We start from the raw sequence: 16,096 nt of genomic DNA, 5'->3' as shown, positions 1-16,096 counted from the left end.
AGACCCCTGACTTTAATGGAAACATAAAATGGATACACCAGCATCTGTGCCAGGAAATAGACATTACTGGGAGTGTCCTACAGAAGTTTGTCGATGGCCAGCACATATCAATACATCTAAAAATGTTTGTTTTTTTTTATTGTCTTTTTAGGGCCACACCCAAGGCATATGGACGGTCCCAGGCTAGGGGTCTAATCGGAGCTGTTGCTGCCAGCCTACGCCAGAGCCACAGCAACGCCAGATCCGAGCAGCATCTGCGACCTATACCACAGCTCACAGCAACACCGGATGTTTAACCACTGAGCAAGGCCAGGGATCGAACCCACAACCTCATAGTTTCTGGTCTGATTCATTAACCACTGAGCCACGACGGGAACTCCGACATCTGAAAATGGTTATTGAGATTCTATTATGTGTGTCACTCTGTGCAGGTCACCAGGGCAATACAAATCCCAGATGGGGGGCTTACCTTCCAGGAACCTGCAGTCTACCCGAGGGCCCCAAACCAAATCAGGCCGAACAAGATAATGAATAAGTGCCAAGCAGCTGTTAGACACAACAGGTGTCAAGTTGCCGTGGACATGGTAACTTGCGTTGCCCGGGTCGGTAGGCAAGGGAGCTTTCATGGAAGGGGAAAGGTTGAGCTTTGCTTAGAAAAGGCAGTTGTACTGGGATTAAATAAAAATCAAACAAGCTGGCATCTCTTGTTTTCTTCCCTTTAGCTGGCAACTGAAGCCCTGGGTCTCTGGTGTCAAAATATCAGTTCAGCAAGTGCAACCGTGTGCAGGGGACTGCTGCAGCCCCTGGCATCTCTCTTGATGCTTTTGACCTCAGGGAGGTGCCCTGTGCTCCCTTCTGATGCCTCTCTCCCTCGTTGTTCCCTCCCTCTCTCTAGCTCCTTGCTGGTGCCGAGTCCCCGCAGCCTGCTTCTGGAAGCTCACCGTCAGAGGAAGATCGATCCAAGTCTGCACCCACCTCCCCTTGCGACCAAGGTGAGACCCTCAGATTTGCTTCTTTACCCCTGAGCTCTGTCCTTGGAGGCCTGAGGCCTCTTCACCCAAGAACGGCCTTGTGAGCAGAAGCAACATGCAGAGCAGCCTTGCGAGGTCTTCAGATGCCCTTGCCCTGCTGACTCATTAGCCAAGCTTTCACCCCACCAGACTTTGTCAAGGGGGAGGCCCTCTGTGGCTGTGCCGGCCCCAAACCCCTCCCAGGCAGGGTAAGACAGGGAGCGTGAGAGGCTGCGGTTCTCTCTTTTCTCTCGTCTCTTTCCCCGGTTGGTTCCACTCGTAGGAGGGGGCGAGGGGTGCAGCCCTGCTCTTCCCTCCCTGCCCAGCGTCTGCTCCCAGGCCTGGGAGCATCGCTCTGTTGAGTCGAACATCTGTCCTTCCGGACACTAATCATCACACCCTAAACCTGGGGAGTCCGGAGTCGGGGGAGGGGAGGGAGGACGTGTCCCATCCCAGGCCCCAGTGGGAGTGGGTGGGTAGGAAGGTGAAGCTGGCTGGCGAGGAGCCTGGGCGAAGAGGTGGGGGGGAAGCTGGCTCTAGGCCTGACTCCCTTTAAAGCTCAGCTTCCCCGTCAGAATGTGCTCAAAGCCATCGGAGGTTTCTGACTCCTGCAGGCATCCGCGGAGGAGGGACTTGTGCTCTTAGGACCTTCCCCGCTGGTGACCAGAACCAGATCTCGCTGGGAGGGACGTTGGCATCTGCAGAGCAGGAACAATCATCAGTGACTCGGGATAGTAGAGTGCTGGATGTCCTATAGCCGCTTTGTCTTTATTACCCTGGCTTTAGGCTCACACCACCTCTCGGTCTGTCTCCCCTCCTGTCCCCAGGTCACGGGGTGGGAAGTGGAAGGCAGTTGAAAAGGGCTGTCCAAAGGTCGGGAACTAAGTCAGTGGTAAGGGTGAGACCGTGTCTACCCCCACCCCGGCCCTGGGACCCCACACGGAGCCTCCCTTGGAGGTTGTCACCATAACCCAGCCCTTCTTACCCAGGAGTCAAAAGACAAATGCAGTGGGGGGAGGAGGGGTGCCCGTCCTGAGGTCACAAAATAATTGGTCTGGGTCCCTCTTCATGCTGCCCTGATGACCTTTCTGCATCTCTATAATCGGTTTCATTTCAAAAGAGTCGGCCCATCCCTGAGCAATCTGAGGGGACTCTGGGACCTCCAAGCAAGTAGGTGCTCCTCGGAGGTCCCAGAGTATCAGACCAGCTTGGGTGTTTTCGTGTTTCCCTCTCTGAGGCTGACACGTCCTTTGAGAGCTTCAAAAAGACAGGGACATAGGGGGAAGAGATCCCAGGTAAGAGCGAGGTGACCAGCTTCCTAGGCTTGGCTTCTGCCTATCATGCTGTCCAGCCCCGGCAGGACACTGCCTCAGGGCCTCTCTGTCTGCAGTCAACGCAGGCGCCCGTTCTCTCCAGAGGTCGTGAGCACAAATGGATGCAAAAGCCCTCTTAGCAAGACATGGTGTGATTGCAGGACAGAAAGAAGGCATAGCTCTTCTCTCTGTTGTAAGAACACACAGAAACATTTTCTCCAGGTTTTAACATCCCCAAGCATTCGAATTCTGTCTTCCAAATCCATTCACTAACCTACCTGGGAAGTTAGCTGAGAGGTGCTACACGGAGGCTAAAGTTATCCTTAGTTAAGAGTAAGTGATGGAGGAGTTCCCGTCGTGGCTCAGTGGTTAACGAACCCGACTAGGAACCATGAGGTTGCGGGTTCGATCCCTGGCCTTGCTCAGTGGGTTAAGGATCCACAGTGTTGCCGTGAGCTGTGGTGTAGGTTGCAGACGTGGCTCGGATCCAGGTTGCTGTGGCTCTGGCTTAGGCCGGTAGCCATGGCTCCGATTGGACCCCTAGCCTGGGAACCTCCATGTGCCATGGGTGTGGCCCTAGAAAAGAAAAAAAAAAAAGAGTAAGTGATGGGAAACGACAGAAATGGCATGGGCATATCTGTAGGCTCAGAAGCTGTCTTCCCCTCTCCCCCCAACCTCCGACACACCTCACAGGAGCCAAACTCCACATCTAAGGAAGATCTCCAGATTCCTGGTGGGAGCTCACATTGGCCCCAGTCCTTCAGTAAAGAAGCTGAAGTTGTCTTTATGCCGAGCAGCACCTGGTTGCTCACACCTGATGATTCCCAAGGGTTAATAGTCTGTGTTCCCCTCCTGTGATCCCAGTCATTCACGAGCATCTTTTAAAATTGGATTATGCAAACAATAAGTAAATAAAGTTGGGTTATGCTTGAGATGCCCCGTTTCCCCATAGAGGAGCACTCTGGATGATAAAGCGTCCTCAAATAGAAAAGGTCAAAGGGTCCTCCCGTGCTTTCATCCCCAGGGAATTCGGGTCCCACACTCTGGAGGGGCACAAGGCTGTGTCATAGTTGTGAAATTGTCCTGAGGAGTCCTGCCCCATCTGAGATAAATTTGCAGCATGCCGGTCTTGGGAAGTAGTTCTTTGGTTAATGATAAGCCCATTGCTCATTTTGTTAAATAACCTTGTGTAAGATGGGTATTGAGAGTAAACCCAGCCACAAGGCCAAGGAAAGTCCTTCAGAAGGCGAAGGCTTCTTGGTCCCAGCTATTGAAGTCAGGCCTTCACCAATAATTACCATGACGGTGGTCCTCCATGAGGCGTTGATCTAATTGTCAAAGGCAACTTGAAGGGTGCCTGTGGCCTTTGGGACTCCGCCTGATTCCGGAGAAGGCCGGGATCCCTGCACTACACCTGGAATGATGGAACAGGCTCCTAGCCAAAGGGAGCTTTCGGAGAGGGGGCCTGGTCCCAGTGTGAGAGGAGGATCTGAAGGGGGTGGTTGGCGGGCACGTGTCCTTCTCCCCTTGGCACACGGAGGCCCTGCTCTCTGTTAGGTGCCCATGAAAGTGTGCAGAGCAGATGAAGGAACGTAAAGGGAGGCCACGCTGGGTCTCGAGCTCTGAAGGACTAGAAAGAGGGTTTGAGAGCTCACGGGGGTGGGGGAAACCTTCTGATTCTTGACTCCTCAGACACGGGAAGGGCCCGTGAGGTGTGTGCTCATACGATATCTTGTCACCCTTGGCCCTAGAAATAAAAGAACTTGAGAACAACATCCGGAAGGCCTTGTCGTTCGACAACCGAGGGGAGGAGCACCGGGCGGCATCGTCCGCTGACGGCCAGCTGGCGAGCCCGGGCGAGAACGGGGACGTGCGGCAAGGCCAGGCCAAGCGCCTGGGCCTGGACGAGTTCAACTTCATCAAGGTGCTGGGCAAAGGCAGCTTCGGCAAGGTCTGTGGCGCACAGGGCTGGAACTGCGGGTTTGATCCGAGATGAGATGATGCCCATTTCAGCCTGGTCTGGTTCTGTTTGCCTTCCTTGATGAGCGGAAGTGGCCTGAGGCCAAGCGGATGGGAGCCAGGGTCCTGCTGCTGATGAGCTGTGGGGTGGTAGCGTAGTCCATCCACCTCTCTGGGATTCGGGTCTTCTCATGGGTCAAGTGGGGACAGGCATCAGGGCAGAGAGCAGGTGAGAAAGCACTTGAACCATTTAAGTTGCTTTACATGTGCTTGGCATCCTGCTGTCAGTAATAGTCATGTCTTTATTCCCTTTCAAGATCCAGCTACAATTCTGGTTTTAATTCTTGGGAAATGAACTCTGGGATCTCTGCCCTCAGTGAACTCAGGGCTCTGAGGGAATCTTTGCATGTATTACTTGGGAAATTAAACATCATTTGACTGAAGTTTCTGGCACTAAGTGTCTTGTTTCTCCTCTGTCATGTGGCAAGAGAAGGAGAACGAGCGTCTCCTGTCTTGGACCAGGGCTGCTGCCCTTGGTACCATTCTCCCTACTTGACTCCCCCAAGACCAGCACAGTGGGGTGGAGTGGGTGCAGAGGGTGCTCACAAAGCATCCCTGCTGGTCAGCCAGCATTCTGAAGGTGGGGGTGAGATTGGAAAATAATCCCGGTTCACTTTAGGAAGAAGATGGAAGGGCAGAGAGCCTAGGAAACTGATGCACATTTTAGCTCTGGGAGTTCCCATCATGGCTCAGCAGAAACGCATCTGACCAGCATCCATGAGGACACAGGGTCGATCCCTGGCCTCACTCAGTGGGTTAAGGATCCAGCGTTGCCATGAGCTGTGGTATAGGTCGCAGATGCGGCTCAGATCCTGCGTTTCTGTGGTGTAGGCCAGAGGCTACAGCTCTGGTTCGACCCCTAGCCTGGGAACCTACATATGCCGCAGGTGCAGCCCTGAAAAAGACCCCCCCCAAAAAAAGTTTTAGCTCTGATCCCTGATTATTCCCTGCTTTCACAAAGCCATCCATGCCTGAGGGTCAGTGGGAGTCGTCTTTCTAGGACCTCCCAGAGCAGAGCAGCAGTGCTCTGGGCCCCAGGTGCCTGGCTCTGAGAGCTCCCTGGGCTCACGTGCTCTCACCCCTCATGCACCCTGGGCTTTTTCTGGCTGAGCTTCAGACCTGCTCTGCTTCTCTCTGAAGGGAGAGGCTCTGTGAAGCCCCCAGGGTACCAGACCTGGTTCCCAGCCCATCTCCCCTGCCCCATCTGATCCTAAGATAGCCGTGGCAGGAAAGGATCTGGGGTTGGCAAAAGCTGAAGCAATCACATTCTTTGGGGACTGGTTAAATAAGAAGCAGACCCCAGTGGTCTGACAAGGCATGACTCTGGCACGTGAGCGGGACCTGGTTTAATTGTGAGTAAGATTCAAGGGGAAGGAAGCAGGCTCAGAGTTTCCAGGTTTCCATAGGGTGTAAGCAGGATGGGAGCTTGGATGACTATGGAGCGTTTCGAATGTTTCTTTGGAAACATCAGAGTCAAAGTTTGAGCCAGTTTTAAAGAGTTTATATTATACGTGGGCGACAAAAGCTTTTCAGGTTAACATCCTGAGCACCGTCATTAAGCCTCTTGAGTGACTGCTCTTGAGCTCTGACGCCTGGAACACTGTACTTAGGAGCTATTTAATGGGAGAAAGTCGTGTCACATTTGTAGGGAAATGAGTGCAAGAATGTCAAATGATAGGAAAACTTTAAGAGAACTGAAGTGTTAACCTGCGCTCTAGGGACAGAATCGCATTCCCAGCTTTAAAGCTGTAGAAGAAACAATGCAGGTCAATAAAGACGGATTCAGCTACATACAGATGAAAGCTCTTGTTCCATAGGAAAAAATAACGGAAAATCATAAAACGGCTTAGAAAAACATTTCCAGAAAGTAAAGTTGTAGTCTTTATATACCAATCGCATACACGTACATAAGGAAAACACTCCTATAAAACAGATAACTGACAGAGGAATCTGTGTGCACAAAAAAAAAGTATAATTAGAAAACAAAGATTTTTACTTTCATTACAGATGAAATCAGCATCGAGGTAACATTTCATACCCAGGACATGAGCAAAAAAGCTTTTTGAGTGAAAGCCCCCAGTGCTGGTAAATTGCCATGAAACGAAAGCACTTCTGTATTGCTAGGGGTAGATTATAGCATGCCTCCTCCTTGAAAGTAAGGAAATGTGCAAAATACTTAACTCTAAAATCTACTTCTAAGACTTTTCATTTTAAGGATATGATTGAACAGAAAAAATTATACAGAGAAACACTTGATCTAATTTATATAACAATAATCAGATGTAACTCAAGTTTCCAATATGAGGTAAAATGGTTAAATAAATTGTTATCGATTTACTTGAATTGAGTATTGGCAACCATCTAATGATGGAGACCATATAGAAAAATACTTATGAAATAATGTTCAGTTAAAAAAAAATCTATATTTGCTGCCCTCTAATTGCAAGTAGGACAAATTAAACATATGAATAATTTTTTAACAGATGCGCACTGGACTTTTTTTTTTTTGGCCTGGACACTGTGTTAGAGATTAAAAAAGATAGCTGTATTAGGGTGGGTAGTCTGTCTTAACATTTTAAAATTCTATTTTACTGTTTAAAATGAAAAAAGGGCATTTTTAAAGCCTTTGCTATTGACCCTTTTTTTGATTCCCTGTATGTGGAGACTTACGGGGCTGGTTTCGGTTGATTACAGGTCATGTTGGCAGAGCTCAAAGGCAAAGATGAAGTGTATGCTGTGAAGGTCCTGAAGAAGGACGTCATCCTTCAGGATGATGACGTGGACTGCACGATGACAGAGAAGAGGATTTTGGCTCTGGCACGGAAACATCCGTACCTAACCCAACTTTATTGCTGCTTCCAGACCAAGGTATGTTTCGGAAGAAGCTGGTGGACCACCATCTTGTGGTGGTTCTCTCGGATGCTGGGGTATTTTGACTGTCAGATAAAAAAATCAATCATAGATCCCCTCCATTCTTTTCTCCAAGACTGTGCAAAGTGGAATGCAGTTTGCCTACCCTTGAAAAGATCAGGGTGTATTTAAACAGCATTCTCTCTTTTAAGGGCAAGGGATTTTCCCTTCAAGGTTGTGCTTGTGAAGGGATGAGAGGGTGATAGGAGTCTTTGCAGTTGTAGCTGGACAAAGCTGAATGACTTAACCCCAGTGTTTGCTCCTTGGAGAAAGCAACAGGCGTGGTTAGTCCTTGCTCTGCTCCTAACTTTCTGCCACTAGGCAAATCACTTAAGTTCTTTGTTGCCTTCAGATCAAATGAGAAAAGAGCAAAGGCCACTCAAACCACATCTAACTGGTATAATGTCATATGAGGTAAAGGACATAGGTGCTGAAAATGCCATTGGGAAACACAAGTTTAAGTTATCATTTTAAATACTGTGTAGGTGCTTGGGGCCCAGAAGATGGCAGTAAAGAGGCAAAAATAATCTGTAAGTACATTATGGAGTCTGACCAAAGAGTATCATTAATTTGTTACTTGCTCTTAGTGAAGAAGAGAAATGCTAGCATTCTCCATGAAACTCTTCTTTTATGACCCCTTTTTGGGAAAAAAAAAATAAGTGAAAGTCTTTGAGGGAGGCTTACAGACTTGTAGCCCTTGGCTTCTTGAGAAAGCAAAGGCAACCAACTGCACCTGGAGCCCAGGCCATGAAGGGGGCCATCTTGGGCAGCTGCTTCTTTGCTCTTTGACATGTGCTCATCCCACCACGTCATTGCGAATACCAGTCTTTCCACTTAGAATTCCACAGTTACTCATTTGGACATTTGGCAACTTGTAATTTATTTTACTGAATCCTTTCCATGTGCCCAGTGTGGTGCCAGGTGCTAGAGATACAGTGGTGAGCAAGGCCCACCTAAGGGAATTTACAGTCTCTTTAGGACACTGTTTCTAAAGGGTATTCCTCAGAACTTTCTTCACTCGAGAGACTCTGAAGAATAAAAGACTGTGGCCCTGAGTTTGGGACACTGCCATCTTGGCCGATCTTGGAATGTCCCAACATGCATTGGTTTATCAAATTCCCTTCGGAGACTTGCAATAGAAAACATATGTATATTACCTTTGTTTAATCTACTGCTTCCCAATGATTTCATCCCAAGCTTCATTTCACCATCACTGCCTGTTCCACACTGAGAAACACTGAGCTATTGGAATTTTTCCTAACTCTTTGATCTCTCAGGAGGATAAGAAATATCGCCTGAAAACCCCTTTTCTGGACCAGTATAGGACATATTAGCTATCCTTATTTTGGATGTGTGTTAAGTCATGCCTGATATTTGTGGGTCTCTGTGTGTGTGTGTGTGCGCGAGTGAGCACACGTGTGTGTGTGTGTGTGTGTGTGTGTATGTGTACACGTGCAGAGCCCAATGTGATAACAGAGGATCAATCATGAGGTCAGCTTTCCACTTTTTTCCGCTTGAGCATAATTCTCACTTAATTAGAAATGTATCCAAATCTCTCCATCTTCCATGGTGCCTGTAAGAGGGCAGCCCACCTGGTAGGTGGTCACTGTCAGAGCCGGAGGGTTAGACAATTTTTTAAAGAAATTCTCTCTTCTATCCTTCTTTTGGCACCAGTGAGAAAATCAGATTTCAGAGAAGTAAACAGCTTGTGCCCACAGACAGTGAGTGCATAGTGGCCAAGGTAAACTTACTGTCTCCTCTCTGGGACTCCCCGAGCAGTGGGGCCTCGCTCGGCTAGCACCTTGCTCCTCCACGCCTGCCCCAGCACCGCGTCCCCTGCCTGGAGCAGGTGAGCCATCTCGTTCACCGCCTGAGCTGGTTTCCTAGGCATGGACCACACTAGCTTCCTTTCTTTGGACGCATTGCCAAGAGGTCCGATGTCCCAGGAGAGGTCCAATCTAGTTGTAGGGACCTGGTGATCCCCCTGTACATGGTGGACCCGGGAGCCACAGTGGTGGGTCAGTGTCTTGTGGTCCTGGTGAATGAGTGAGGGGGCAGGGGTGATGTCTAAAGTGTCAGGGTGTTCCCTTCTGAGAGTCCAGAATGTCAAGGCCAAGGGTCCTCCCTGTGTGGCTGCTCCTGGGGCCCCAAAGGACATCGAAGGACACCTGGGGAGAATGGTGACCATACTAACATGGAGATGGGCATCTGGGTGGCCAGAGGGTGAGCTTGGGGAGAGAAGGGACTTCCCTCTGTAGTTGAGAGATTTACTAACGTTTTGCTAGCCCGGGGTCAGGTAGCACAGTGGCAGGAGCGACTCAGGCGCTGCCATTACCCAGTAGCTCATGGCACATTTCCCTTTACATGACGACGTGTGGGCATCTGGTGTCTCGAAAGCAACTCGTACTTTAACTTCACTGAAGGACCTTAGCTTACGAGCGAAAGGAGTCATCAGAAACCCCCAGATTCACTGTCAGAAAATGTGACTGTTTTTGCGACAGCCGGCCGTCACGGTTTTGCAGACGAGCTGCTATGTGCCTGACTCTGAGGTCGGTGCTGGGTGTGGAGTCAGCAGCCACAGGGAAGGTGGTTCTCAAGTGTGTGGAGTTGACTTGTTAAAGGGGATGGGCAGGGGCTAGACTGACTTCCATAGCAAACAGCCTTGAGTGGTTGCACTGCCCCGGCAGGCGGAGGTGTTCAAACCAGGAGGACCCAGAGGGGGTGCTCTTTCGACACTGGAAGTGGGGAAAGAGCTCCATCCAGGCTGTGCAGAGTGAGGAGAACCGGGGCGGGATTTGAGCGGGAATGGGAGCCGAGGTCAGTGGCCATCGTTCAGGCCTGCTTTAGTGTCCCTTTTCCTGAAACGAAAGGACAGGTTTCCTGAGCCACCGTAAACCTGGTTTCAACTAAGCCTCTCCTACGTGATTAAGGAACACAAGACGACCCCCCCCCCTCCCCCCGCAATCCTGTGAAGGTTTCTTTCATTCTCATTTAATTATGACACAGAGGGCAGCAATAATGTTAAATCAGGTGTAATTGCTTGTAGGTGATCCTTTATTGTTCAGAACGAAGGAAGAAACAGCCCCTGTGGAAGCATTCCTTTAGAAGTTCTGAGCGATTGCCCATGGCTTCAGGCCATGCACTACACAGATTGCTTGATGGGACCTAGGAGCGTGTGAGGCCCCGGGTCTGGTATGGTGACCAACAGCAAGGATTGTGTAAGTCCGCTGGCGCCAGTCGTGACGTCAGGTCATGAGTTAGGTCTGGTCACCACAGCCCACTGAACGACCAAGTTATCGTTAAAGAATGATGTGGCCTTTTCTCTGCCAAGCCCACCTGCCCTTGGTTCTTGCACTCGGCTCCTTTGTCCTGGGATCAAGAAGGGGGGGGAAAAAAAAAGATGAAACAGCTTTCCAGTGCCCATGAGAAAAGGCAGAAAGCCACCCCCCCCCCCGCCCATTAAGCCAGTAACTTCAGTTTTAATCCAATTCACACCAGTGTATTTGACTTGAGTCCCCACTATGCTGCGTGCGTGCTCTTTGGGGTGCTAGAATTGCCTGAAACAACCAGAGAAAGCTACAAAGCTGTATTTAACTAAATAGCAAACATATGGTGTGAAAAGGGGAGCAGGGACTTCCAAGATGAGCTGAGATGGAGTAGGCTTATTTCTCTCACGTCCTCCTCCTCACAACTAACATACCTTGGGCATGATTCTTATTTTATAAAGGTATTATGCCCATCAAGACGGACAGAGCCATAAAGAATTAGAGATGTGGTATCTGTTAAGATGGATGAGAAACTGCAGTTTTCGTGTTTTAAACTACCAGAGGACTTTGAAATGGATATGTTAAATGTTAAAAAGAAAAATGAAGAAGTGAGTTCTCACTGTGGCTCAGCAGGTTAAGAACCCAATAGGGGGTTCCTGGTATGGCTCAGTGGGTTAAGAACATGACTATGGGGGAAAAATGTAATTGTAATGTATACATGTAAGGATAACCTGACCCCCTTGCTGTACAGTGGGAAAATAAAAAAAAAAAAAAAGAACATGACTAGTCTCCATGAGGATACAGGTTTGATCCCTGGCCTTGCTCAGTGGGTTAAGGATCCAGCGTTGCTGCAAGCCATGGCATAGGTCACAGCTGCGGCTTGGATTCTGTGTTGCTGTGTGTAGGATGGCAGCTGCAACTCTGATTTCACCCCTAGCCCAGGAACTTCCATATGCTGCAGTTGTAGCTGTAAAAAGAAAAAAAAAAAAAAAAAAAGGAAGGAGGGAGTGGAGGAGAGAGAGAAAGGGCCTGTGATTAGTTCAATGAAGGCACAATGTGTTGGACATCTGTAATATGCTAGATACCGCTAGATTCTGGGGCTACAACGTTCAAAACATACTAACTCTGAAGGCATGGAAATTGCTATTTAGCGGGGAGACAGGCATGCAAAGAGTGATATGCTATAGCATGGTAACTCTTCTAAGGGAGCCCTATAAGTGATTCATTTTAAGCTCTGCAGAAGGCAGTTTGGGAAGGCTTCCTGGAAGAGGTGACACCTAACTTGGACCTTGAAGCATGGATAGCGTTTGGAAGAAGAGAAAGGCAAAGAGATGCTGATGAAGCCAAGAACTTACCCCCAGATCTCATTTTCAGTATTATTTTTCCAATACCAGAACTCCCACTTCAGTCTGTGTCCTGCTTCTTTCAGGGAAAGGTCAATGGCTAACCCCCATCAGAGAAGGAGAGGCAGAAAGGGAGGCTGTTTGGAAAACAAAACCCCTGCATCGGCAAGATCAAGTGTTGACTGTTAGAAAAGGGAGGGTAATACCAGCCCTGGCTTCTTTGGGTGAGGCCCTCAGCTGGGCTCTCAAAGTGATGGCTGCTCCATGGCAGGGCTTGGGAGGAAGAGCAACTTCAAGAATTGCCTCTTCTGGCCTCCCACTCAGCCCGGGACGGCTGGGGATGGGAGAGCCACTGAGTGGTAGGTTGGTTTTCACTCTTGTTTTTGTAGTTAGAGCAAATAAAGCTCTCAGACATCTGGGGCTGCTGCGCATGACCCCATTGTGAAATCATCCCTTCCAGCCGGATCCCGCAAAACCGGACTGGAATAATTTCACCCATGATTTTTCCTCTTTAAAAATGTCTCTACCTAATTGTCCCCATCCCCCAGCCTTTGGCATTTCCTGCCAGGCCTGGGAAGCCAGCTCCTGGAGGGCTTGGCCTGTGCAAGTTGCCTGGAGGGAAACAGAGGGTGAACTAGAGAATCTGCCTCAGCCAACCTCCCTTGCTGCCCTGGGGGAAATGCAGGATGGGAAAATCCTTAAAAAGCAACTGGAGACATTTTTCAAATGAGTTTTACTAAGCCGAGTGAGCAGGGGGTGAGAACAGCTGGGAAGGAGTGTTGACAATGCAAGGGGGTGGATGGTAGGCTCAAGGAACTCGGATAGCTCTTTTGACCATCAATTCTGAGGAATAGCACATGCACAAGCAAAAACAGAGCAAAAATTAGTCCATTGGTATATTTTTTTTAAAAAAGAGATGACTATATCAAATTAAATCTAAAAGAGCTTGAGAAGGAAAGATGTGTCTCCTACTAGAATGCACCATCTGAGGCAGCATGGTGTCGGGGGCTTGGAGGGGCTTGGACTGGATTTGGTGAGTGTCTCATGAAAGTAGATTGAGGCGTCCAACACCCGGTGGTGGTTTGTGGGTCAGGCAGCGCCTGGGAGTCAACATGCTGGCCAACAAAACATTTCAAAGCCAGAAAGCCAACATAACAATTTTTTTTTTTTTTTGGTCTTTTTAAGGCCACACTCATGGCCCATGGAGATTCCCAGGCTAGAGGTTGAACTGGAGCCGCAGCTGCTGGCCTACACCTCAGCCACAGTAACTCAGGATCTGAGCTGCATCTGTGACCTACACCACAGCTCATGGCAATTGCTGGATCCTTAACTCACTGAGCGGGGCCAGGGATTGAGCCTGTGACTTCATGGATGCTAGTCAGATTTGTTTCCGATGAACCACAATGGGAACTCCCCAACGTAATTTTTAAGAGATTTCAGTGCAGTGAGGCCTGTGGTAGAAGGTGCAGGCTTAGCTTTGGCAGGATCAATTGGCCAAGTGATCAGACTCCAGCAAACTCCACCTGCTGGCTTCTGAAGCCTGTCCTGCCCTAGAGCAGGCTGGTCAACAGTGTCATTTCTTTCTTTTTTTTTTGGCTTTTTAGTGCCGCACCCTCGGCATATGGAGATTCCCAGGCTAGGGTTCCAATCGGACCTACAGCTGCTGGCCTGTGCCAGAGCTATAGCAACATTAGATCTGAGCCGCATCTGCGACCCACACCACAGTTCACAGCAGTGCTGAGATGCTTAACCCATTGAGCGAGGCCAGGGATCGAACCTGCAACCTCATAGTTCCTAGTCGATCCGTTTCTGCTGCGCCACGACGGAAACTCCTACAGTGCCATTTCTTTTCATCTGCCAACGAAGGCATCTTATCTTCGGTGAGGGCCTGCAGTGTGCAAATCACCCCGAGGCATTCCAAGATGATTACTATAGGGCCTCTGTCAAAGTAGTGGGGTTAAAATCACTCTTCTCTTGAAGAGGGATGATGTAGATTGAGAGAGGGAGGGAGAGCAAATGAGTGTGTGTGGGAGGGTGGGGTGGGGTGTGCCTCTGTGCAGACAGACCGGGGTGCCCAACCCAATCAAAGGAGATCACAGTTTTCATAATCAAGCAGGCTTCCTGGAGGAGGAGAAATTAGGTCTAGAGGCTTAACCGGATGCACTCCGCATAATGAAAAAAGAGGGTGCAGAGTTAATTACCGCTCCCAGCCCCCTGCCCAGGGCAGCAGAGCTGTTTATGTGTGTCACATCTTCTTTATCCATGGATGGACACTTAGGTCGTTTGCATATCTTGGCTATTGTAAAAAATGCTGTAATGAATATGGGATGCATACAGCTTTTCAAATTAGTGTTGTCATATTCTTTGGACAACCATCCTGTTTTTATAGGCATAAGGGATGCGTGTGTGTGTGGGGGGGGCTCTTAATCTGAGAAGCTGCCTCGGGTAATTTTTGCCTCCAAGAAAACTTTGCATTTGAACAGGACAGTTACATTTACAGATGCCTTCATGGAGATCAGCCATCCCGCCCACCCATCCTAATGATGTCTCTGTGAGACAGGTAAGGTCACTGCCTTTTACGGATTAGGGAAGTGAGGTCCAGAAAGGTCTTACACCTTGTCTGTCATAGAACCTGGCTTAGAATCGAGGTGTTCTAATGCCCCTTATTGTTCCTGTGATGTGCTCTGTTTCCAACTCTTCCCTTCTGTCCAATTTCTCTAATATTCTCACCTCCAAACCCCCTCTCCCCAGTCCCCATTTGCTGTGACACACATGAGAAAGGGTCTGAGGGTGGCAGCTCTGTTTTCCTTGGACTCAGGTTGGAATTCAAAAAAAGTTAATGCCAGAGTTCCCGACGTGGCGCAGTGGTTAACGAATCTGACTAGGAACTATGAGGTTTGGGGTTCGATCCCTGGCCTTGCTCAGGGGGTTAAGGATCCGGCATTGCCATGAGCTGTGGTGTAGGTTGCAGATTTGGCTTGGATCCCCCGTTGCTGTGGCTCTGGTGCAGGCCAGCGGCTACAGCTCTGATTAGACCCCTAGCCTGGGAACCTCCATATGCTGAGGGAAGGGGCCCTAGAAAAGGCAAAAAGACAAAACAAAAACAAAAACAAAAGCAAAAAAAGTTAATGCCTATCAAGCCGGTGAGAGTAGCAGGATCTTTCAGCCTGTTTCTGGAAATGTTTCTGTTTTTTGAAAATGCAAGAGAGGAGAGAGGGATTATGTCCACAGTGGGCTGGGATGGGACGAGGCCCTAACACCTGTCCATTCAGCCATTGTTTATTGAGCATCTACTGTGTACCATATCCTGGGCATCATGGGCACTGTGCTACTGCTGAACTCATTGCTGTGTTCTCCTTCAGAAACTGTTGGCCTTGGCTTTTAAAAAATAGTGTAAATAGGAGTTCCTGCCATGGCACAATGGGTTAATAACCTGACTGCAGTGGTTCAGGTCACTGCAGAGGCATGGGTTCCATCCTCAGCCTGGCACAGTAGGTTAAAGGATCCAGCATTGCCACAGTTGCAGTGTAGGTCGCAGCTCTTGCTCAGATTCAGTCCCTGGCCTGGAAACTTCCATATGCCATGGGTGCAGCCATAAAAAAAAAAAAAAATAGTATCAATTAATTTTTATCGCAAAGAATGTTAATTGTAGAAAACTTGAAATATTCAGAAAAGGACAAAAAGAATTATTCTAACGAATACTACTAACAATTTGATGTGTATATTTCCGGTTTAAAAATACCTATCCAGGTGTCCCACTGTGTGGTGCAGCAGAAATGAATCTGACTAGTATCCATGAGGATGCGGGTTCAATCCCTGGACGGGGATCCAGTGTTGCCGTGAGCTGTGGTGTAAGCTGGCAGCTGCAACTCTGATTCGACCTGTAGCCTGGGAACTTCCATATGCCACAGGTGCAGGCTTAAAAAGCAAAAAACAAACCTATCTATCTATACGTATATACTTTTGGCATCATACTTAAACTGTTTCTAAATGATGTAACTATTTCTGCTGTCACTAAATATTCTTTAACCAAATGATTTTTAAGGTTCTCAGTATCCAAGGGCCTCTGGTAGAGAAATCCTGAGTTGGGGTTGCAGGTCAGCCGTGAGTGCTTCGCTTCCCATGAAGCTCATGTTATGTTAGCAGTAAGTGAACCAGGAGGCACTGCCCAGTGTTGCCCAGAGATAGCATTCGCCTCTGTGCACAGAACCGCTTCCTTCTGTTTACATTTCTCT

At 48.8% G+C, this 16,096-nt stretch overlaps 1 protein-coding gene across 2 annotated transcripts in view; it reads left to right on the top strand.

The window, feature by feature from the left end:
* The window catches only part of PRKCE (protein kinase C epsilon), a 514,416-nt gene that overhangs the window by 347,043 nt on the left and 151,277 nt on the right, over window positions 1–16,096 (top strand). For both annotated transcript variants that reach the window (XM_047782147.1, XM_047782148.1), the window contains 3 exons: window positions 896–992; window positions 4,075–4,274; window positions 7,037–7,210. In XM_047782147.1, the coding sequence (XP_047638103.1) occupies window positions 896–992; window positions 4,075–4,274; window positions 7,037–7,210 (471 nt within the window). The remainder of the gene's footprint in view (window positions 1–895; window positions 993–4,074; window positions 4,275–7,036; window positions 7,211–16,096) is intronic.

Source organism: Phacochoerus africanus, chromosome 5, assembly GCF_016906955.1.
Source record: "Phacochoerus africanus isolate WHEZ1 chromosome 5, ROS_Pafr_v1, whole genome shotgun sequence".
In the NCBI taxonomy this organism is placed as follows: Eukaryota; Metazoa; Chordata; class Mammalia; order Artiodactyla; family Suidae; genus Phacochoerus; species Phacochoerus africanus.
The sequence above is the reverse complement of the archived record's forward strand: the minus strand, read 5'-3'. Positions and strand labels throughout refer to the sequence as shown.